The sequence below is a fragment of the Manis pentadactyla genome, chromosome 4 (assembly GCF_030020395.1).
Source record: "Manis pentadactyla isolate mManPen7 chromosome 4, mManPen7.hap1, whole genome shotgun sequence".
NCBI lineage: Eukaryota > Metazoa > Chordata > Mammalia > Pholidota > Manidae > Manis > Manis pentadactyla.
The window spans coordinates 168480525-168502102 of NC_080022.1; the positions used below are offsets into that span (position 1 = coordinate 168480525).

Consider the following 21578-nt stretch of genomic DNA (forward strand, 5'->3'; position numbering starts at 1 on the left):
CTTCGCGAAGGGTGGGGCCCAAGGGCTTGGGGGCGGAGGCTGAGGGGAGGGGGCGGGGCTTCAGTCCCAGGTCCCCGCTCGCTCTCCCGGGCGGCCTCAGCGGCGGAAGTGGCGCTGCTGGGAGATCCCCTTCCGCTCGGAGGCGTTGCCGGGGCCGCGGAGCCGGACTGCGGCGGGGGCAGGAAGAGCCGGGGCCATGGCTGACACGGAGCAGGTGGGTCCAGGAGAGATCACTGGGACCGGGTAGGGGTACGAGGGATCTTGCCAGCAGATCCTGTCCCTCGGCCCAATGTCCGTCCTTGGTTCCCTCCGACCCTTCCCACACCCTCCGCGTCCCAGGTTCCGCTCCCTTCCTGGGCTTGGCCTCGCTCCGCCCCGCGCGGGGTTCTGGGGTCTCCAGCGCTGACCCTCCGCGGCCCCGCCCACCCGAGAGGGCCCCGGTAGGGCGTTCCGGATCGCCCTCCAAAGCTTCCGTCTTAATTCTGAGGGGAGAGGCGAGGGGATGGTATCTGGGCATTAAGAGTCAGGGTTTGGATGTGGGGAGGGGTCAGGGTCTGAGGATGATGAAAATACCTGCACACCCCGGTACGTCTCACTGTCATCCTGTCTCCCCGAACTTCCTTTGGAAACGGCAGTGAATAACTTCTTAGTCGACCTCCAAAAGGCCCTTTTAAGTATCTTTCTTGAGTTCTTAAAGATGCATAACAGTCGTGACAACATTCCTAATCTGCATAATCGACACGTGCCCCCTCCCCTTTGGGCATCCCCTGCCTCAGCATCTTATTTTCTTCCTACTCCTCTGACAGAAGTACCGTCTCACATTCACCTCTTCTGCCCAGACCTTCACTCTGTACACTGAATCTGGATGGTCTCATCCACTCCCATGGCTTCAGCTTTATACCACTCAAATACCTGAAAGGTGCCCAAATCTACATCTTCTGCACAGCCCCTCCCTGGAGCCCCAGATTTGGCCATCAAGTGGCCAGTCCCCTTCAGCTGCAGCTCATGTATCTAACTTTGAACTGGTCTTTTCCCCTGCACACTCATTCTTCCTGTGCTGCTCATTCCAGCCAGAAACCTGGGAGTATCTTAAACTTATCTTCCTTTTCTCACTCAGTCCCCATATCTAAGAGGTGACCTAATCCAGCTAACTTCCTGAACTTGCTTCACGCCTGGTCCTGGGCCTCCATCTCTTCCGTTACCACGTTGTTGATGTGTTTCTCACCAGGATCACTGCAGGGACTTCCCAGCAACTTCCCATTTACGGCTGCTTGCCTTTTTAAACCCAAGTTTCAGTGTCACTTTCTTGTTTAAAACTGTTTGATGGCTTCCCACTGCCTGTGGGAAAAGAGTGAATCCCTAGCACGATTTATAAATCTATCATTTGACCTCTTCCTTACCAGTTTCCTCTGTGCACCCGATGGCCTAATAATATTGCACCACAGTATGCACTTGCCCACACATTGCTATTTCATCTCTCCATGCCTTTGCACACACCAGCCTCTCTGCCTGGAAAGTACCTTCTCTATCATCCGGTGGGCCACCTTCTCTTTGTCTTTCAGTGCTCTGCTCAGACAGTAATGTCTCTGGATTGACGTCCTCCCCACCTCCCTAGACTAATTACTGCCCCTCTGTGTCCTTACAAGCACCCCGTTATAGGAGCATAGTGAGAACAGACTCCCGAATCAGGTGACCTGGGTCCGGACACTGTTTTGTGACCTTGATGAAGTCAGTGCCTTACTTCCCTCATTTGTAAAATGGAGATAGTAATGTGCCCACCTGATAGAGTTACCATGAGGTGTAAATGAAATAATGTGTGTATAGGGCTTGAAACAGCACACGAAGTGTTCAATAAATAAGTGTTAGGTGTTATTTATACAAGAGCAATATAGAGCAGTGGTTATGACTCTTAATTTCAGAAGCTGCTTGAAGACGCTTGGTGTGACGTACTTCTCATTCTGTCCCAGAACCCCAAAGCTTTGCTCCTTGTCAATAAGCAAAATGCTAGAGTAAAGGGCATTGGGGAAAGGATCTGGATTTATCTAGTGAGAATTCTTGAGTGAAAAAGACCCAGACCTGATATCAGTCAGCTCCGGAAATGACTCTGGAGATGGATAAATGTTATATGACAAGCATTAATCCAGAGAAATGGCCCTGGGAACCCAAGGGAGAGAAAGGCCAAGATGGCTTCCCAGAGGAGCCCACAGTCAGTGAGGGCCTTAGAATGAGATGATGCATTTACCAGAGGGAGGCAGAGATCCAGGTGGGCCCAGAGAATGGAGAGCTGGGTCCTCTGAGCAGAGTTCTTGCAGGGGGAAGAAGCCGAGGTGGGCAGGAGGGCAGAGGCAGCCTCCTCTGCTGAGGTTGGGGATTCCTTTCCTCAGTTGGCCATGAGGAAGTGACCCCCTTTGTTTAGGAGCCTGCGGGGACCATGCCCTGGGGAGGTTTGGAGGCCTGGAACTTGGCATTTGGAGGCAGACCTCCTGAGGTAGGGTCAGCATGCACGCCTGTGGGCTGGGCCTGTGCTTTAGACCAGAGTCTGGGCTGTTCACGCTGGTTTGCCTGCCTGGAATGCTCATCTTCCTCGCCCCTAGCTGATAGATGCGGGTTCTTCAGGCCAGGGTCAGGTGGCTCCTCCCCTGGTGGCTTTCCTGACCTCACCCACTCCAGCCTGGGTCAGATGCTTCCTTCTGTGGGACCCCACAGTCCTTTGTTCATTCGTCCCTGAAAGTGCTGGTCACAGTGTGGCCCCACGTGTTGTTTATTTGTTGGCTTCCATCACCAGACTGGAGCCCACGAATATCTGCAGGGACCAGAAGAGTGTGTGGCGTGCTGTAGGCTCTCAGTCCGTGTGCCGCCCTGAACCGAGCTCTCACACACCGAGAGCTGTTTGGGGGCATGTGAGGGAGAAACCAAAAATCCTGTTGATTCCTCAGCTCATACTTGTTGGATCAAGCAGTGGATTATTAGCTCTGTTTTACAGATGAGGAAGCTGAAATTCAGGGAAGTAAGGTCAAGGTCACTCAGTGGGGACTTCAAGAACTGTCTCCTCACTCCAGGTCCACAAATGTCTCCCAGAAACTGTCTTGGGGCCCGAGCCCCAAAGCGGCAGCTGCCACATCAGTGGGGCAAGGGACAAGGAATACATTCCACGTGGCCAGTTGTGTATCCTGTGAGCTTCTGACTGGGAAGAAACTGGTCCTGGCTTTTGTCTGGCTGGGGCTGGGGCTGGGAGGAGACTGTGCTGAAGTGCCTGACCCTGCCGGGGACTTCCCTCGAGTGGGCCAATCGGACGGAGGTCTCTCCGGGAAGATGACTGGCCCTTTCCAGATTGCGCTTGAGAACTTGCCTTATTAACCCCAAATTTTACCCAAGAGCACTAGGGTGGGATGGGGCCTGACTCACCAGCCCCTGGCAGGCCAAGCAGGGGTCTTGGAATAATAGAGCTGGGGCGTTCCTGCCACTTAACAGGGCCTGGCATGTGGAGGGAGCAGGAGGGCTGAGTAGATCTCAGTTTGTTTAGGTTTTCTAGTTCAGGTACTGCCAGAACCTCGGATTGGGTAGGGGGAGGGTAGTATACAATGGTGAATATAATTTCTGTTTTAGCTTGACTCTTCCCCTTTCCACTTCCCCAGAAGGAAAGGAGAAACGGAGCCCAGCTTCAGCTTTGAGAGTTTTTTTGTCACTGCTTCTGTGTCCTCCTCTCCTTAAACTCCTGTTCTCCCAGGGAACTTCCCAAACCTTCTGTAGGCAGGGCCAGGTAAGGTCCAGTAAGCCTTCCGTGCCGAGGCTGACGGCGTGGGCCAGTGAGCCCTGAATTGCAGTGGAGCTGAGTATGTGCCATCCTTAGTCAGCTCCCTGAGCCTGGGGCCCACCCTTCCGTCCGGCAGTGCTGACGGGACCCTCATTTGGGGCAAAGTGCCATGCTGCACATGCCTGGCCAAGGGCCCCGAACAGTAGTCATAGCTACGAGAAACTAAGCACAGACATTTGCCATGCATTATTTCTAATCTTTTCAGTAACTCTGTGAAGTGGTCACTGTATTATCCCAATTTTACAGACAAGGAGACTGAGATTCATGGAGACTTAGTGCTTTGGTCAAGGGCACAAGGCGTAATGAGGAATGGCCTTGGGCTTTTGACTTCAGGTCTGATGCCCAGTCCCCAAGCTCATGCCTGTCCCCCAGTTCTAGAGTGGGCATTCTGGGCCCACAGACCAGTTACCTTACTATACGTACCATGGCCAAGCAGTGTGACCTGGGCCTCAAGAGCTCGAGGAGAGATGACTCTCTCATTCAAGTCTAGCTATGTGATAAGGGAAGTGCTGAGCCTCAGTCCTGAGACTGGGGATTGGGGAAGCCTGGAAGGTGAGGGAAGCTTTGCCCAGGAGGTGATGTTTGAACTGGTCTCTGAAGAGGCAGAGTTCTCCCTTGGGGTGAGTTCATTCCAGAACAAGAACACAGGGAAAGAAGTGGAAGCACGGAAGGGAGACCTGCTGGCCTCGGTGTGTCCTGGGAGCAGCCAGTGGTCAGGAGAGCCTTGGGGGGGGACTGACCCCCACAGCAGGAGAGGAGTGCTGGGGTCTGGCCGGGGAGCAAGTCCTTCCTCTTCCTTGACCTTCACTATCCAAGGAATTTAACATCCCGCCAGTCTTCTCCCTGTGAGTCAGGGCTCAGGGAGAGGAAGGGAAGTAGCTCTCATGCCTGAGGTGCCCAGGAAACCAGTGCCCCTTGCCCACTGGTGGCAGGGCTGCCTGGTCTCTGGGCTGCAGAAGACACCAGCAGAGGGCGGAATCCAGCTCCAGGAGAGGCAGTCTGGACAGGGAGGGGCTGCTCGGTCAGGGCTGGGCATGAGTGTACACGAGCACCTGTGCACGGACCTTGTAAATAGTTGATCAGCACTCTTCCTGAATGTCTACTATACACCTGGTGCCATTCTGGGCACTGAGCAGAGCATAGTGAGCAAAGCACAGAGAACGCCTGCTCAGCTGAGGCTTGCGTTCCAGTGGTAGAAGACAGGCAGTAAACACCAATGGGTAGACATACACGTCTGGGGAGATACATGCTGTGAAGAATATTAAAGCAGGATAAGGGGATGGAGGGTGGGGGCTAAACAGGGAGTTTGGGGAAGGCCTCTCCAAAGGGATGTTCACATAGAGACCAGGAAGGAGGGAACACTGCAGAGACCTGGGGGAGGAGCTCCAGACAGAGAGGACAGCAGGTGCAAGGGTCCTGGGGTGGGAGTGTGCCAAATATGTCCAAGGAACCAAGAGGGACCAGTGTGACTGGAGCAGAGGGTTCAAGGGGAAGAGGCCAGGGGAAGAGGGGTCTTGTAGGCCAGAGTGGGGACTTTGGCCTTTACTCAGTGAGCTGGGAGCCATTGGAGGTTTGGGGCATTGATGAGATGTGGTCTGACCTATACCAGGATCCCTCTGGCTGCTGTGTTGAGAATAGACTTGGAATGAGGACAGGGTGGTGGTCAGGAAACTGTAGCAGGTGAGATATGATGGCTGGAACAGGGTGATGGTAGTGGTGGTGGTGAGCAACAGGCAGACACTGGCTGGATTTTGAAGGAAGAGCCCACAGGTTTGCTGGCGATTTAGACGTGGAGAAAGGATGCTGGGCTCTCCACAGGCCCTGGCTGGGAGGCTGTTAAGCTCTTTAGGGTGTTTTGCCATCTGCTCCCTGGGCAGCAGAGGCTCTGGAGACAACTACAGTGGGTCCCAGCCAGCACAGGGGGATGCCCACATGCCTCTGGGGCCAGCTCAGTCCCATCCTGGCTCGGGGACTGTGGGCAGGCCTCTCAAGCTTCATTTTCTTCCATTCTATCCTCATCTCCGCAGCTCTGGGGGTGGGGGGAGGTGAGTAAAGGAGGTGGTGTCTATAGGGCGCCAGCCTGGGCCACGGCCAGCCCGGATTTGTTTCTTCTGTGCTGGCCCATCTGGATGGTCCCCAGGCCTGTTTGGTCTCCTGTCCCGCTCCCTGAACTAGCTCCCTCCCAGGCTGGCCAGCAGCAGGAGTAGGCCACGGCCAACCTCTTCCACACCCACGGCCTCTGCCTCCGCCCATCTGTGGATTCTCCATTAACTACGGCTTGAGCCAGAACAACCCCAGCCCTGTCCCAGGGGCAGTCAGAGCTCAAGCCTGTGTCATCTGAAGAAGAGGCAGGGATATGCCATGATGGCTAATGCTTATGCAGCGATGACCCTGTGTCAGGGACTGTTCTAGGCCATTGCACTTAATAGAGTCACTTAATCCTTACAGTGCCTGTAGGAAGCAGGCACTGCTGTTGCCCCTGTTTAAACAGGCGTGGAGAGGTTCAGTGGTAGAGGGTGGGAACCCAGAGTTTGAACTTTTCCTGGCCTGGGGTCTGGTTCTTTCTTGGCTTCACTGATTCCTCCTGATTTGTACTGAACTAGGGACCCCACCAGGGGTCCTCCTGGCCTGTGTGGGGCTAGTGCTAGCACTGCCTGAGGAATGCAGAACAGGGAAGGTGTTGAGAGCCTGTGTCTACTGGCCCCTTGGCCTTGAGAGAGGGTTTAGAAAAGCCACATGGCCCAGAAATGTGGATCGTTTCTGGATATAGGTGAGATTTGTTCCCCTGCCCCCAGGATTACACAGCAGAGCCCTGTGGAACCAATCTAGTAAGACCTTGTTGAGTTTGGGCCAGCACCCTGGAGGAGGTGGGAGGCGGGAAAGGGTGAGAAGATTCAATGGTGGCAGTGGCGGCGAACATCTGCTGCGGGCTTGCTCGGTAGTGCCTAGCACTGGTCTGGGCGTGCTGCGTGCATCGCTGTGTCCTTCGAAGACCTAGACAGCCCAGGCTCAAGCCAGGTATCCCCAATTTCAAGATGCATCCTCTGAGGCTTGCCCAGTAAGTGGCGTTGTTCAAAATGCAGACTTGCCTTGGCCAGGAAGCGCCAGCTGGGGGCTGCAGGCAACCAGGGTGTCGAGCTGCAGAGACGTGGCTGGAGCTTCTGGCCTGGTGTGTGACTGAGGACCAGCAAGGCCCCGTCTGTGCCCCTGCCCCCAAGAGCTGTGGAAATTCAGAACTGGGGTGGCTGGGAGGTGGATGGAGCTTGGAGCTGCGGTGTGGCCAGGCACCAGTGGGAAGGGGTGGTATCAGAGATCAGTCCTGCCACTCCCTCAAGAGCCTGTGCAGGGAGCCAGGACAGCCCCCCACTTCCTGCCCTCACCCGCAACCTGGGACTTCACCTCTGCCTCGGGCTGGAATGACCTAGTCCTTGCTGTATACGGGTGAGGGAACCCCAGCTTCAGGCTTAGAGAGCTTGCTCTGGCTCGCCCGGCAGGGGGATTGTAGAGCTCAGATTTGAACCCAGGCCTTTCGGGGTGATTTTATTACAAGGCATTGTAGTGTGTAAGCCTTCCCTCACCCCAGTACCTTCTCACCTGAATGGCCTCACCAGTATGTGATCCATCTCAGCCACCACTGGCAGAGTACCTGCCGCACCTCCTCCTGGCACTCACACAAATGCCAGCCCTGCAAGGCAGCAATTGCTGATGCTCTTCTTCTTGTGGTAGAATAAATATAACATAAAATTTGCCATTTTAATCATTTTTGAGTGTACAGTTCTGTGGCATTAAGTATATTAACATTGCCTTTATTTATGCAACTGAGGAAACTGAATCTCAGAATGGATCTGTTCACCCAGATGGCACAGCCAATAAGGGCACTGAGATTTGAACCCTGACCGCAGAGTCCAGCTCTGTCTCCACAGTACCAGCTGCTTGCTATTGCCTGCCCTGAGTCAGGAGTCCCACCCAGAAGCTGGCCAGGATGGGCATTTCCAGGGACAAGTACGAGAAGGCCTGGGAGGGGTGCAAGGGCCTGTGCCCACCCCTCGCTTGTGCCTCAGGAGCTGAAATCGCTTGACTAATCCGCTCTGCCTGGAGACCTGGCTTGCCTCCCCCTCCCCAACCCTCTTCCCCTTCCAACCTAGGGTGAGAAAACTGTTCCCCTCCCTCCTCCCACTCTCCCCAGGCCTTAGCAGCTCAGCTTCTGAAAACACATTGAGTGAGTGTTAAGTCTGCAGCCAACCCAGGCGGACTCCTTTAGGCCACACGTGCTGTTCCCCTCCTGACACCTCTGAAAGCGCTCGGCTGGGTGGAGGTGGGCAGGTGGCAGCGGCAGTGGGCTTGGCAGGGGGTGCTGTTCCCTGGGGGCTGGGTGGCAGCCCTGCCATCACCAGCCACGTAACACTCATTCCTGCCTCCCTGTCATCAGGAGGGTGGGCACAGCAGGGCGGAGGCCAGGCCTAGCTGTTCTGCCAGCAGCTGCCACCTTCTGCCCCCGAGGGTCACCTCTTAGACTGGCAGGTGGTCTGACAGAGCTCAGAGGCCTTTTGAAGTCATCTGAGTGAGTGGTTTTCAAATTATGCCCGAGGAGGGGCCTCAGGGATGAGCCTGGAGTCTGAGGGCAGGCTGGCTGGGAGCTGGCTGGCCGCCGCCTTCTGTGGCAGGACCATACCAGTCCTGTTTTTATCTGTTTTCTATAGTAAGTTCCAAGTAAGGTTTTCTTTTTTAAAAAGTTTCTCTTGCTTAAAAAAAGTTTTTTTTAAAAAAACCACTAACTTTTTTTCCCAGATAAAGAAACAGAGGCTTGGTGAGCACTTGCCCAGAGTTGCTTGGGACCAGCGGCGGCTCCGAGCCCGGTGCCAGGTCTCCCTCCTGACTGGGGCTTGGTCTCTTGTTCAGGCTCTTGCTTGTCTGGACTCTGGGCTGCTTTCTTGGGGGAGGGGGATGCAGAACCCCCCTCCCTGACTCTTGGCCAGCTGACTGCACCCCCGCTTCAGAGCCCTGTGCCTGCGGCCCTCCCGGGCTTCCCAGTGCCTCTGCTCTCAGCCCCGGTCTGTGTCTCTCACGTCAACAGGGATGTCTGGGCATGTGAGTGTCAGTGCTGCTGCCACTCCAAGTGTGTCTCACACCCAAGCTGCTGCCACCCAAGGTGTGTCCCCAGGGAGGGAGGGAGAAAGCAGGGCAGACGAGTAGGGAAGCCACGGCAGCCTGCAGTGGGATAGAGAAGAGGGAGAGAGAGACAGGGTGACGGCAGATACAGACGGGCAGGAGAGAGAGAGAACTGTGAGAGGAAGCCAGAGAAAGGGGGAGACTCACACACAGGAGACAGCGAGGAAGACCCAGAGAGGGGGCGAGATAAAGGTGGACATGGGGGGGGCGGTGCAAAGACTTGCAAAGCAAAGATGGAAAGGTAGTTTGTGAGGGAAATAGGAGAGGGGAGGAGAGATGGGGATAGGTCTGGCAGGAGACAAGAGGGCCATTAGAGACAAGAAAATGTCACCACCCCGAAGCTGTGGCGTTGTCACAGTGAGGGATGCGCTGAGCATTCAGTCTGGCACCAGGTCTGGCTGATGGATGTTGGGGGGCCCATTGCTGGCAGACTGCCTCCTCCCAGAGCTGGGCCCAGCTTTCCCTCAGGACCCTTGAGATGCGCTTGTCATGGCAACTTCAAGAGCCCGGTGTTGGGGGTGGCCTTGGGCTGGTGCCTCTGCTGCAAACAGTCAGCTCCTGTCCACCAGGATTTGTGCAGAGGCAGAGGGATGGGCCAGAACCTCCTGCTGGCCACAAACCGGGGGGCTTGTTATGGATCCAGTTTATTGAGGGGGCCCTAGAAGCTAGTAGACCTGACAAAGGTATGGGAGGGACAGCTGACCAGGAGCAGAGTCTAGCTAGATCTTGCTCTTCCCAGGATCAGGGGCAAACATGTAGGGCTCCCCTTCCTCTGGTCTCCAAACTTGCCCCCTGGTGCTGGTGTGTGAGAGGACTCAGGGAGACTTGATCAAGCCCCACAAGTTCAGGCCCCACCACACTGAGTCAGCTCCTCTCTGCCTCTAGAGTGACCTTTCCTTCCCCTGCCCAGGGGATAGGGCTTCTCAGGGCTGCTTACCAGTAATTTGGTGGAGCAGAGGCTTTATGCCTGCGGTTTGCACGGCAGAAGGGGAGCGCTGTGGGCCCATTTTGCTCAGGGTTCATAAGAATTTAAGTTAAATGGCTGCACAGGCAGTTAAGGGATGTGTAAGTCTGTTCACCTCTCTGAGCCTGGGCTGTCTTATCTGTAAAACAGGAGGAACCTTCCTGCCCTGTGTGGTCATGCCGCACGGCTGTGGGCAGGGGAGCCCTGGCCACTCCCTGGGTGGTGGCTGGTTCTTATTCTCTTCAGAGTTTGTCCTGTCCCTTTCAGCTGCATAGCATGGGGCTGTTACTGGTTCAGTTCCTTCTCCCCGGTCCTGGCTGCAACAAAGAATGGAAGGCAGAGACACAATAGCAAACAGAGTGAAAGTTTTATTTGAATACACGCCAAGGGAGGAGTGGGCCAGAGTCAAGGTAGACAAAGGCCTCGATCTGTTTGGTGGGAGGCTTGTATGTTGCGTTCTAGTTAGGAGGCGCCTCCTTGACTGCCAAGGTGGGGTTATTTGATTTACAGGTTCATCTGTGTGGCCCTCCCTCACCGAGTGTCCTTTCCCTGGGCTGAGGTGTGATGTGGGCAGTGCCTAGTTCCGCTCAATTGCACCCCTGTTGGGATCTGGTTGGGGAGAAAGTTACCTCCCTGCAAAGCCTTTGTTGTTTTCACATGGGACCTGCTACCTGGGCAGAGTTTGCACTGCTTCTCCTTTGAGCCTTATCGTCCCTTTTTCTGGCTGCTCATGCCTGTCTTTCTCCCTAACATGCCTAACAGAGCTGAGGGCCAGCAGACACTCTGGGGCAGCCATTTATTCAATAATCAATTATTCAATACCTGTTAAGTACCAGGCATTGTGCTAGGCCCTGGAGACAGCAGTGACCAAGCCAGGTAAACACCCTGCAGAACAATAAGTAAGATCATTTCAGATATTGAGGGGTTCACTGAAGAACATAAAGTCCCATAACACAACACAGCACTGTGACTGGGGGCGGGGCCGGGCTCCAAGGAGAGGACTTTTGAGCTGCCAGTTGAAAGGAGTGGAAGAGCATTCCAGGCAGCATCCCGCAGAGCTAGGTCCAAGGCCCTGAGGCAGGCCAGGGCCGCCACACTTACGGACGCACCAGCCAGGGTGGCAGTGGCGATGAGACAGGGGCAGGCCTCTGAGAGGAGCTGCTGGAGGAGGTGGGCAGAGCCAGCCCCGCGGGGTCTAGGCCGCGAGGGTGCGGCCTCCGGAGGGTTGTGCCGGGCATGGCAGGGTCTGACTGATGTCTTGGAAAGCTTTCTCTGGCCCTTGTGTGAGGTGCTGCAGGGTGAGAGGCAGCCTGGAGGCTCTCCCTTTAGGAGCAAGTGGGAGTCCTCCAGGTGAGAGGCCATGGTTGGGCCTGAGGTGGGGGAGGGGGTAGAGAGAAGGGGCCAGGATGTCCTCACTCCCTCCCTCCCCTGTCCCACTGGGAGAGCACACGCGGGAGAGCACAGTCCCTCCCAGTTGCCATAGATTAGGGGGTGGGGGAGTAGGGCTGGCTGCTGGGAGGGAATGTGGCTTTGTGTTTGGAAAACAAAGAACAGAGCTTGGGGCCCTCTTCTCCTTGGGGTGGGGGCCGGCTAGAGGCTGTTGACTGGACTAGAGGCTGAACCACAGGGCTGGGCTAGGCAGGAGCAGGCCATGCCCCCAGGCAGCAGAGAGGACCCCAGAGCCCTCGGAGGTTGCACTATGGACCCCAATCCCAACCTGCTGGGCTCTGCCGGGAAGGTGGTAAGGAAGGGAACAGGGTGAGGGGGAAATTGAAACCCCCCTAGCCTGCAGGTCAGGCCACTAGAGGGAATTTAGGAGAGAAGGCCCATAGCCAGAGAGGACCCTGGGCTATGGGGTTGGGACAAGCAGAGGGGGCAGATGTGTTTGGAGCAAATGTGGTCCCTGGGGGCTGTGCATGAAGAGATGAAAGAGGTTAACGGAAAGTCCAGCCTCCTGCCGTGCGTGCCTGACCCAGCTGCCCTGCCTCTCCCCAGCCCTGCTGCTGACACCCGCATTCCCACCTTGAGGTGGGGCCCACCAGGATGAACAAACTGTCTGGGGACTTGGAGCGCAGTCTGCCAGCCGTGGCGTCCCTCAGCTCCTCGCTGCCCCCCAGGCAGGACCTCTCCTCTCACTTCCTCCTGCCACCTCCTGAGAAGCACCGGGCCATCTCTGATGTCCGCCGTACCTTTTGTCTCTTTGTCACCTTTGACCTGCTCTTCATCTCTCTGCTCTGGATCATTGAGCTGAATGTGAGTGGGGCCGAGGCTGGGAACACGGGTGGTGTTGGGGGGACACCCACGCCATCTGCCATATGGGGGGTTGCTTCTCCAGTGGGGTTGATCCCTGGGTAAAATGAAGAAGAGGAAGATAAGAACAGCTGAAAGAAAGAACAGAGAAAGAAAGTAGAGCTCTGAGGGTATAACCATGGGGTGGGTGGGGTGGGGTGGGGGAGATCCGGGGCAAAATACCTTTGATACCAAAATCAGTCAAAGGGAGAAATAAAGTGGGAGAAATGCATTTATTTCTTACAAGCAGTCGTCCACGTCTGCTCTCCCATGTCTCTTGTGACTGGATTGCAGAAGAAGAGGCCCCACCCAACCTCACTGGTCCAGAAAAGCCCTCAGAAAAGCCCTGCACCCTCTTGTAATTACCTGTTGATACGGAGATGGACTACTTCTCTCCATCCCTTGGAAACACCTATTGATGTGGAGATGCACTAAGACCAGGCGAGAGATTCTGGAAATAATGCAATTTTACTCACAGAGGGGTTGAGTCATTTGTGCAGGTCTCAGCAAGTCTGAAGGAGGCACAGTTGAATCCAGACCCTGTGGCTCCAGAGTTCACACTCGACCCTGGGACAAACTGCCCTCTAGTGGACGTTCCTGAGAAGGGAGGAGATTGTCCAGTGGACTCTGGTTGAGCTATTGAAACATTGTCTTCTTTCTGCCCTGTGTTGCTTTCTGACTCCATACATTCATTCATCAAACATTTTCTGAGCCCTTGCTGTGTCTCAGGCACTGTGCTAAAAGCAGAGGGTGCAGGGAGGAGCAAGCCAGTAAAAACTCCCAGTTCCCAGTGGCTCCCCGAGCTCTCTCCCCATTTTGGTTGCTCCTCCAGTGCCCCTCAGTTTGGCCTCCAGGTTTGGTGAGATGCCGCCTAGCAGCCTGGAAATGGAGCTGCCTCTCAACACTGGGTCTGCACTGCACCCCCCTGTGTAGTGCTGGGCTGGCTAGCAGTGCGGCCTCATCTCCAGGGTAGAGCTGATAGGGCAGAGCAGGATCTGACCCCAGAGGAAGGAGCTGTGGCAGCAGGGCATCCCAGGCTCAGTGAGTCCCAGCAGCTCCTCTGAATTAGCTCTGTGACCTCAACAAGGGACTCAGCCTCTCTGAGCCTCCTCTTGTTTTCCTTCTGCAGAGTGGGTCGGGATTCTGAACGTACCCTTCCTCCAGGTCTCAAGGTTGAGGGACAGGGAAACAATGGCCACTGATGGAAGCGAGGAGTTTAGAGAGGGTGTTGTTTTGGGGTCGAGGAGGGTAAGTTTGATTCTGGGCATGTTGAGCCATAGGGTTTTGGGGGTGACTGTCTTTGTGCACAAAGATGAGCTGGCACCTTCAGTGAGATGGAATCACTGCCACGAGGACCTTACGGACCATCTCACAGTTGGAAAAGCTGAGGCCCAGCAAGGTTCAGGGCTGTTTGGAGAGCTTCCAAGGTCTTAAGCCTTCTTCCTTTGGAAGGTCCCATCCAGCCTCAGAGCAAGCACTGAAATTCACCCACATCCTTCACTCAATATATATTTTCTTGCCAGAAAAGAGCTGACAAACTTTTGCAAATTTAACTTCTGGAATTATCTGGACATATTGGCTGTAATAGCTCAGCACTCATCATGCATACTGGGGAATTTTTTCAAAGCAAGAAAAATCTAACATTTAAATTGTTTGCAAATGTAAGGAAAAGTTTCAGAATGCTGGATTTAACAATTAATAGAGTTAGCATAATACTTCATCAATTTTAATTAAAATGTTACTAATTTTCAGTTTTGTAGTTTTATTTTCATATTTTGGAGCATGTATGTTTTTAGTTCTCTAACAGACTCTGTGTTGCCATTGCATGCAAGGACCTGGGTACAGTCTTGTAGCCAGAGACTGACAAAGCAGGGACTGAGCTCTGCTCCACTGAGTCCTGGTGCTATCAGGGCAGGCGGGTACCCACAGAGGGAGAGTTCTCTGTAAAGAGGAAAGGGAGGAGGCCAGAGCTCTGAGGGACAGCCCACCATTAGGGGTGGGGGGCCTGGAGCCCAAGAGGGAGCAGTCTGAGGTGTGTGAGCGGGGCTGAGCTGGGGTGCGGTGGCTTGTCAGGCCAGGGGCAGGGGGTGTGGGATTCCACAGGCTCAGCGTGGTCTGGAGGTAGAGGCATGTGGAAGGGATGTGCTGGGGCATTTGGGTGTTGGTGAGGGGGCTGTCCAGACTCCTGGCTCCTGCCCTGAGCATCTGAATCACCTGGGAGCTTTATAAAGACTCCAGGTGCTCAGCTCACCCTGAATTCAGACTCTGGTCTAAACATCTGGATCTTTAATAAGCACCCCCGCCGCACCCCGGCCCAAATTCAGATCACCCGGTCTAGGTGGTTGTGAAGAGTCCTCCGTCTCAGGCTCCCCAGCTCCCCGGTTCCCCAGAGGTCCCTTGTGCTCTTCTTTTCCTAGGGGACTGGTGCTCCCACCTGCAGAAGCCAAGGTCTGCCACCCATCCCTCCTGAGGGATCAGGCCACAGTCTGGCTCTCGGTATCCATCCAGACCCCTTCCCTCCCCAGCCAAGGTCTCAGCGGTCCTACTGAAAATGTGTGGGTGGCCAAAGCTGGGACAGGGGTCAGGACAAGTCTGCTCACTTTGTCTCCGTTGCTGGCCATCCTCTCCCACCGCCTGATGGATTTTGCCCATTAAGCACAAATCTAATCAATTGATTTGCCACCTGGGGCTCTGTCTGACACCACTCCCCACCCCTAGCCCCCATTATTACCCCAGATGGATGGTTGGTGGGAAGGTGCAGCACCACAGTGATGGGAGGGAGATGAAATTATGTGAAAAGAGGCAGGCTCCCGGCACCCTGCCTGCCAGCCCTGTCTACCTGCAGAGGGCCCGTCACCTCCTCTACACAGCCCCAGGGCCTTCCAAGCCTACGCCTTCCTGTGGGTGTGCCCACCAGTGTCTGGGCTGCCTGGATCCTTACAGGATCCTCTAGCTGAGCTCCTTCGGTGCTTCGGCGGCTTCTCCTCCAGGTTCCCCCTTCGCCTCGCGCCGTCCCTTTTCCAGGAGATGAGGGGCAGCCCTGGGACCTGGTTCTGCCTGGAGAGCTGTCTGCATCTCCCTTTTCCAGACTAACACAGGCATCCAGAAGAACCTGGAGCAGGAGATCATCCAATACAACTTTAAGACCTCCTTCTTTGACATCTTTGTGAGTGACCTGAGGGGATCCTGAGGGCCCTCTCGGGCAGAGAGGTTGCTGGGGACAGGACTCGGGCTGATTCTTTTTTTTTGCCACACACATCCTGACCTGATCGGGGATCCCTCAGTATTCATAAAAAGTTTCTAAATGAAGCCACAAGAAGGTCACATCCAAATTGCCCCAAAGAAACTGACAGCCATGCTCTCCTGAGGTGCGCACCCCCATGTGGAGGGAACCTGGGGCGCAGGCCTGGAGGGGGTCAGCGTGCAGCAGGCGTGGGGCACTGGTTGGCCTGGGATGGCATCTCATCTCCCTTCACCCTGTCCAGGTCCTGGCTTTCTTCCGCTTCTCGGGACTGCTTCTGGGATACGCTGTGCTGCGGCTCCGGCACTGGTGGGTGATTGCGGTAAGATGCCACTCTCCCGGCAGCTCTCGTGCTCTGGGGGGGCAGGTGCAAGGGATGGGGTGGAGGAGGACTCACTCCCCAGTCTCTCTCCCTCTTTCCCTACCCTGGGCAGGTCACCACACTGGTGTCCAGTGCATTCCTCATTGTCAAGGTCATCCTCTCGGAGGTCAGTGGCTCAGGGTCTGGCTGGTCTGGTAGGCATCTGGCCCAAGGGATGGGTTTCTCCTAAGAAGGGACCATTTCTCTGATTTGGGATATTGTCAGGGTTGGACTCCTGAGGGGGAGTCCTATCCTTCCATATTTCCAAGTGTCGTCTTCACTGGCTTCCCCACTTGCCCCACTGCAACCCAAGAACAGAAAGTTCTTCCTTTAGCCTAACCTTCGTTTATCCTGCTCAGAACTCATCAGCCCATCTCAGGGGCATGGGCCATGGAGGGTCCCCAAGCAGCTGGTACCAGGAGTGGGTATATGCCTGAGCTGGTAGCCCCGAAAGGGGAATCTGGGTTTGGGGTGACCCCTTGCCATGGAGCTCAGTCCCCTCCCTCCACAGCTGCTCAGCAAAGGGGCATTCGGCTACCTGCTCCCCATCGTCTCCTTTGTCCTTGCCTGGTTGGAGACCTGGTTCCTTGACTTCAAAGTCCTACCCCAGGAGGCCGAGGAGGAGCGATGTGAGTGTTGGGGGGTAAAGGGGTGCAGTGAAGGTTATCCTAGCCCCGAGAGAGGAGACTTGCATGCATGAGAGCCAGTTCTGAGCTATGTTGCCGACTCTGAACAGCCTCTGAGAGCCTAAGAGTGAGCTTGGGGCAAGGTAGAGCCCTGGCTGCTGAGGTATGACAATGTCTGCCCATATCTGCTCCCCCAGGGTATCTTGCTGCCCAGGCTGCTGTCGCCCGCGGACCCCTACTCTTCTCTGGCTCTTTGTCTGAGGGCCAGTTCTATTCACCCCCAGAATCCTTTGCAGGTGAGGGCTGGCGGGTGGGGGAACTGCCCTCAGGGAGGGGCTTGATGAGGGGTGGGTTGGCTGGGTCTGTTCTTTCTGTTCCTTCTGTCAGCTCCCTGGGGAAAGCGAGCAGCCCTCTCCCACACACACTCATCCCCCATTTCCTCGCACTTGTACTTGAACCCCACTACCTCCCAACAGTCTCTCCCCACCCCTTCCCATTGTCATCGTGCTTGTTTTCTGCAGGGTCTGACAATGAATCAGAGGAGGAAGTCATTGGAAAGAAAGGCTTCTCTGTGCAGGTATTTGGCAGCCCGCCCCCACCCTACCTGTGGGGTGGGCACCCAGAGAAGGGCCAGTGCTGGGCTCAGCCTGGGTGAGCAGGGGCTTCCCAGCGGAGAGTAGGCCTCAGGCAGCCTGAATGCCAGTGTCCATCAGAGTATCTGCTTCATGCCTGGGGCCCAGGGGGAGCTGCACAGCCCGAGCACCTGGCCCCAGGACCCCCACAGGGCCCAAGAGACCAGCCTGGACCCCACATCTGGCTGGGTCAGGCTTTCATAGGGGGTGTGTGGGTGTCTGGAGAAAGAACTGACCGGGATCACAGTGGGGTGCAGGCCCCAGGCTGACCCTTCCCTGCTGCCCATCCCTGGCCAGGAACGGGAGTACATCCACCAGGGGAAGGAGGCCATGGCAGTGGTGGACCAGATCTTGGCCCAAGAGGAGAACTGGAAGTTTGAGAAGAATAATGTAAGAACCTCTGTTCCACCTGACCCACCCCGTGTGGTGGGAGTTTTCACTCCCTTTTCTGGGGCCTGAACAATAAACCCAAGGATTGCACAGGTTGGAACCATGTCCCTGTCTCAGGAGAGAGGCTGGGCCCTGGGGTCACCACTTGGCAGGAGGCCGGGGACTGGACATTTTGTTTACATGCTGCTCCCCACTGCTTCCCCACACACACCCTCTTCTCCCCCCCATGCCCCTACTCCCTCAGCTTAGCTTCGAAGGGGAAGCCAGGCTTCTGCCTTGTGTCCAGTGTTTTGTTTTCATGATCAAAACAACATTATCTAAAATGGTGGCAGAGAGCTTGGAAAAGAGAGGGGAAATATCCCAGTTTTCTGGCAGCACTTCTGGGCCTGGAGACACGATTCTCCGTGGTGGCAGCTGCAGCCGTGCTCCTGTCTTTTAACTTGATATCAAAAGCCTCTCTCTCCTTGTTGCTGGACATTTGTTAGAACCACTGTTTTTGAACAGCTGCTCAAATATCTCCAAACTCCTGGAGTTTCCTACCCCAAGCTGCTGAAAACCTGCCCTGCCTATCACCCCTTTGTGTGCCGCCAGCCCTCCCCACTCCCTCCGCCTCCCCCTGCCCTTCCCCCACCTCCCTGCCACCCTCTGTCCCTGCCACAGGAATATGGGGATACTGTGTACACCATCGAGGTTCCCTTTCATGGCAAGACATTCATCCTGAAGGTGAGTGAGGGAAGCCAGTGCCCTGCAGTCGCCTGCTCTGTCTGGGACTCCAGGAATGGGTTGAGGGCCCCTCTGGCGTGTTTCTCCCCACCAAGAGGGAGGGGCCGGTGTGCTTGAGCACATCCAGCACAACCCAGCCCTCCACCTGTCCTGCCCCAGACCTTCCTGCCCTGCCCTGCAGAGCTGGTATACCAGGAAGTGATCCTGCAGCCCGAGAGGATGGTGCTGTGGAACAAGACGGTGACCGCATGCCAGGTGAGCAGAGCCAGGGGCCTGGCATGGCCACTTCTCAGGGCAGAGGCAGAACAACATGACAGATCAAGGCCAGTCATACCCTAGCATGATCATTTACACTCTGGAAATCTGGGTCATGTCTTTGAACTGCTGTGTGCCTCAGTTTCCCAATCTGTAAAATGGGGATGATGGTAACAGACTCCGGAGAGGAATGATGGAAAGAGAGTGTTCATAGAGCACCCAGCCTGGAGCCCGTGAATGGGAACGACGTTAGTAAAGGGACCTGGGCAGAGAAGAGGCTAGCCTGGGGTTTCCTGAGGTACTGGGAGCCCATCCCTTGCATCTTCCTTGGCTGGGCTGCACCTCATGTCTCCCTTGATGGCCCACAGATCCTGCAGCGAGTAGAAGACAACACGCTCATCTCCTATGATGTGTCTGCAGGGGCTGCGGGTGGTGTGGTCTCCCCCAGGTGGGTATCACCAAGCCCCCCTCTCTCATGCAGGCCTCCTGCCTTTAGATCTTGGGCTTGGCTCCCCTGATCTAATCCTCCCTCCCCAGGGACTTCGTGAATGTCCGACGCATCGAGCGGCGCAGAGACCGATACCTGTCATCAGGGATAGCTACCACCCACTGCAGCAAGCCCCCAACGCACAAATACGTCAGGTGAGCCTTGCTGTGCCCAGGGTCATCCCAGTTGGGCCTCCCCTGATGGTTGTGAGGGCAGGATGGTATGGTGTGTACAGCTGGGTGCTTTCTCCTGCTGAGGCCACCTTCCTGCTCCCCTGTTCCTGGGATTTGCCCCTCTTGGCCCCTAATCCTGCTAATCTGCTGCTCTGCCTGCTGGAGACTCTGGGAAATAATGGCTGGAAGCATGCCACCCAGGCTGCAGGGAGCTCCAGGGGCATGCCGTGGCTGAGGGCCAGGCCGGGGAAGGCAGGCTGTGCTGTCCTGGGCGACCTGAGCAGGAGGTCTGCCTGCTGGAGCTTCACCTTCCTGCTGAGGCATCAGTCGCTTCATCCTCCTCGCCTTGTCCTGCTCCCTTGCCTTTCTTCCTGAGCACTTGGAAGTCCCCCCAGAAGAGGTGTTACAGTCTCCCTGCTGCCTGTTTCGGGGCATCCTCCAGTTCTGCTGTCTAATCTTAGACTCCGGGGCTGCAGGAGGCCTCCTGCTGGATGCCCCACTCTTCCCCTTGGGGCTCCACAGAGGGCACTGTTCTTTGAGTACAAGATGGAGGCTCTGGTCTTGGCACCACCCTGGACTTCCTGGGTGATGGGCAAGCTTGTTCCCTCTCTGGGTGCCAATATCCTGGTCTATTGAATCGGCTTAGAGTGCTCAATGGAGTTGTGGGCAAATTAAATTGCCACTGGATGGGCACCAGAGAGCACAGACCCTGCCAGCCTCCTGAGAAGGTGCCACCTCCTGGAGCCCACCGGCACTGCACTGCTCCTTGGCTGGGCCCAGCCCACCTCTTCGCAGCCAGAGCTAACCTGGAATCCCTGGACAGAGTAGATGAGGCCCGGGAGCTGAACCTCCTGCCACTGGGGGTTGTGCAGACATCGCAAGCTGTCGTGGGATCTGAGCATTACCTGGGGGTGGGGGTGGAAGGCTGTATCCTGTGGCATCGAGGACACCTATTCTGGGCCCTGCTTAGGCAGGGTAGCGGTTGCAAGACCAGTAGTTCCCTTCCACTTCTATCCCAGTGCAAGATGGGCCGAAAAAAGGGGGTGGAGGTGGTCAGAGGCCTTGCCTGCTCCCAGTCCCCCTCCAGCGGTGCCTTTCTCTTAGGGGAGAGAACGGTCCTGGGGGCTTCATCGTGCTCAAGGCAGCCAGTAACCCCCGAGTCTGTACCTTCATCTGGATCCTTAATACCAATCTCAAGGTGGGCTCGGGGGAGTGGAGGGGATGTGCTGGGAGACCTTGGAGCTCCCTGTCTTGCTCGGGGCCTCCCCTACACTCCATCTCCTTTTTTACTCTAAAATTTGGGGCAGGGTCCAGATGGTCTCGCCCTGAGTTGGTGGAGGGCCTGTGCCTCTCCTCTCTCATGTCAGACTCCGGAGGCCCTGAGGAGGGGTGGCTGGCTGCCAACCCAGCCCCTCCTGGGTCTGTTTGTGTGGCTGGTGCCAAGACTCAGCACGGCATGTTCTTCCTGCCAGGGGTTGGGGAGGGCGGCCTAGGCTGCATTCCAGAGCTGCACCTGCGTTCTGGCCCAGAGCACCCCCTGATGGTGCCCATTGTTGAGGGGCAGCACCTGCTGAGGGCAAGCCATCCTGGGACTTCTTCCTGCCTCCCCCAGGGCCGCCTGCCCCGGTACCTCATCCACCAGAGCCTGGCAGCCACCATGTTTGAATTTGCCTTTCACCTGCGGCAGCGCATAGGAGAGCTGGGGGCCCGGCTCTAACCACGCCCCTCGCTACCCTGCGGGCCAGGGTCATGTCGCCACAGCCTCCAGAGCCAGAAAGGGGCCAGTGGGGCTTCCACTGCCTAAGAGGACCTGACCTCAAGCAGTGAGGCGGGAGAGGCTGCACCCACGGCAGCACCTTGGCTACCACCCTCCAGCATGCCACGCCGTGGCCAGAGCCGTGGCTGCGAGTAGGTTGTGGGGTTGAGTATCTGGACTCCGGGGCTCTGCCACTGAGGCAAGTGGGGTCTCTCCAGCCAGTGTTTACATGGTGTCTATGCCCTCTTGGAGGGGGGACCCTCTGTCCCCTACCTAGCCAGGGACAGGGTCTGGAATGGGAGCCTCCGACTTGGCTGGGGAGGTCAGGGCCCTGGGAAGGATAGTCAGGGCAGCCCTGTCACCAGCGTTGAAGTGCAGGAGCCCCTTCCCCTGCCTACTCTGTCGTCGTGGTTTTAAGGGTTATTTAAAGGATCTGGGACCTTTGTCCATGTGCAGTTGTTGGGGAGGGGTGGCAGGTGAGTGTGGTGGGTGCTGGCAGTGATCCTCTGCCTCTCCCAGGTTCTCTCCCTCCCCCAGGGCCTCCTTGGGGACCTTTGTAATTTGAGCCACTTAATAAAAACATGAACTAAAAAAAAAGCAACCCCTCTGGCCTGGCCTCTTGAGGGAAGACAAGGGCAGCACTGTGGAGGCGGGAGGGAGGGTGGGGCCAGAGGGGACACTGTTCCTGGATCCCCCCA

General features: G+C 56.2%; 1 protein-coding gene across 5 annotated transcripts; it reads left to right on the top strand.

Moving 5' to 3' along the window:
* Window positions 1-67: 67 nt before the first annotated feature.
* STARD3 (StAR related lipid transfer domain containing 3) lies at window positions 68-21477 on the top strand. Of its 5 annotated transcripts, XM_036930369.2 has the most exons (15): window positions 70-214; window positions 11943-12200; window positions 15325-15402; window positions 15722-15799; window positions 15912-15965; window positions 16350-16467; window positions 16662-16760; window positions 16986-17041; window positions 17394-17486; window positions 18147-18209; window positions 18369-18464; window positions 18833-18912; window positions 19002-19106; window positions 20229-20322; window positions 20737-21477. In XM_036930369.2, the coding sequence occupies exons 2-15, from the start codon at window positions 11991-11993 to the stop codon at window positions 20839-20841; spliced, it is 1329 nt and encodes a 442-aa protein (XP_036786264.2). In that variant the 5' UTR covers window positions 70-214; window positions 11943-11990; the 3' UTR covers window positions 20842-21477. The 5 variants fall into 5 exon arrangements, with proteins under 5 accessions (XP_036786266.2, XP_036786267.2, XP_036786264.2 ...); XM_036930371.2 differs by lacking the exon at window positions 20737-21477 and having other exon boundaries at window positions 68-214; window positions 20144-20308; XM_036930372.2 differs by lacking the exon at window positions 20229-20322 and having other exon boundaries at window positions 69-214.
* Window positions 21478-21578: the final 101 nt, after the last annotated feature.

Coding starts and splice junctions, on each gene's coding strand:
- STARD3 (XM_036930369.2), top strand. CDS start 11,991: ATGAACAAACTGTCTGGGGACTTGGAGCGCAGTCTGCCAGCCGTGGCG. Junction 17,042..17,393: donor AGAAAGGCTTCTCTGTGCAG/GTATTTGGCAGC, acceptor ATCCCTGGCCAG/GAACGGGAGTACATCCACCA. Junction 17,487..18,146: donor GGAAGTTTGAGAAGAATAAT/GTAAGAACCTCT, acceptor TCCCTGCCACAG/GAATATGGGGATACTGTGTA.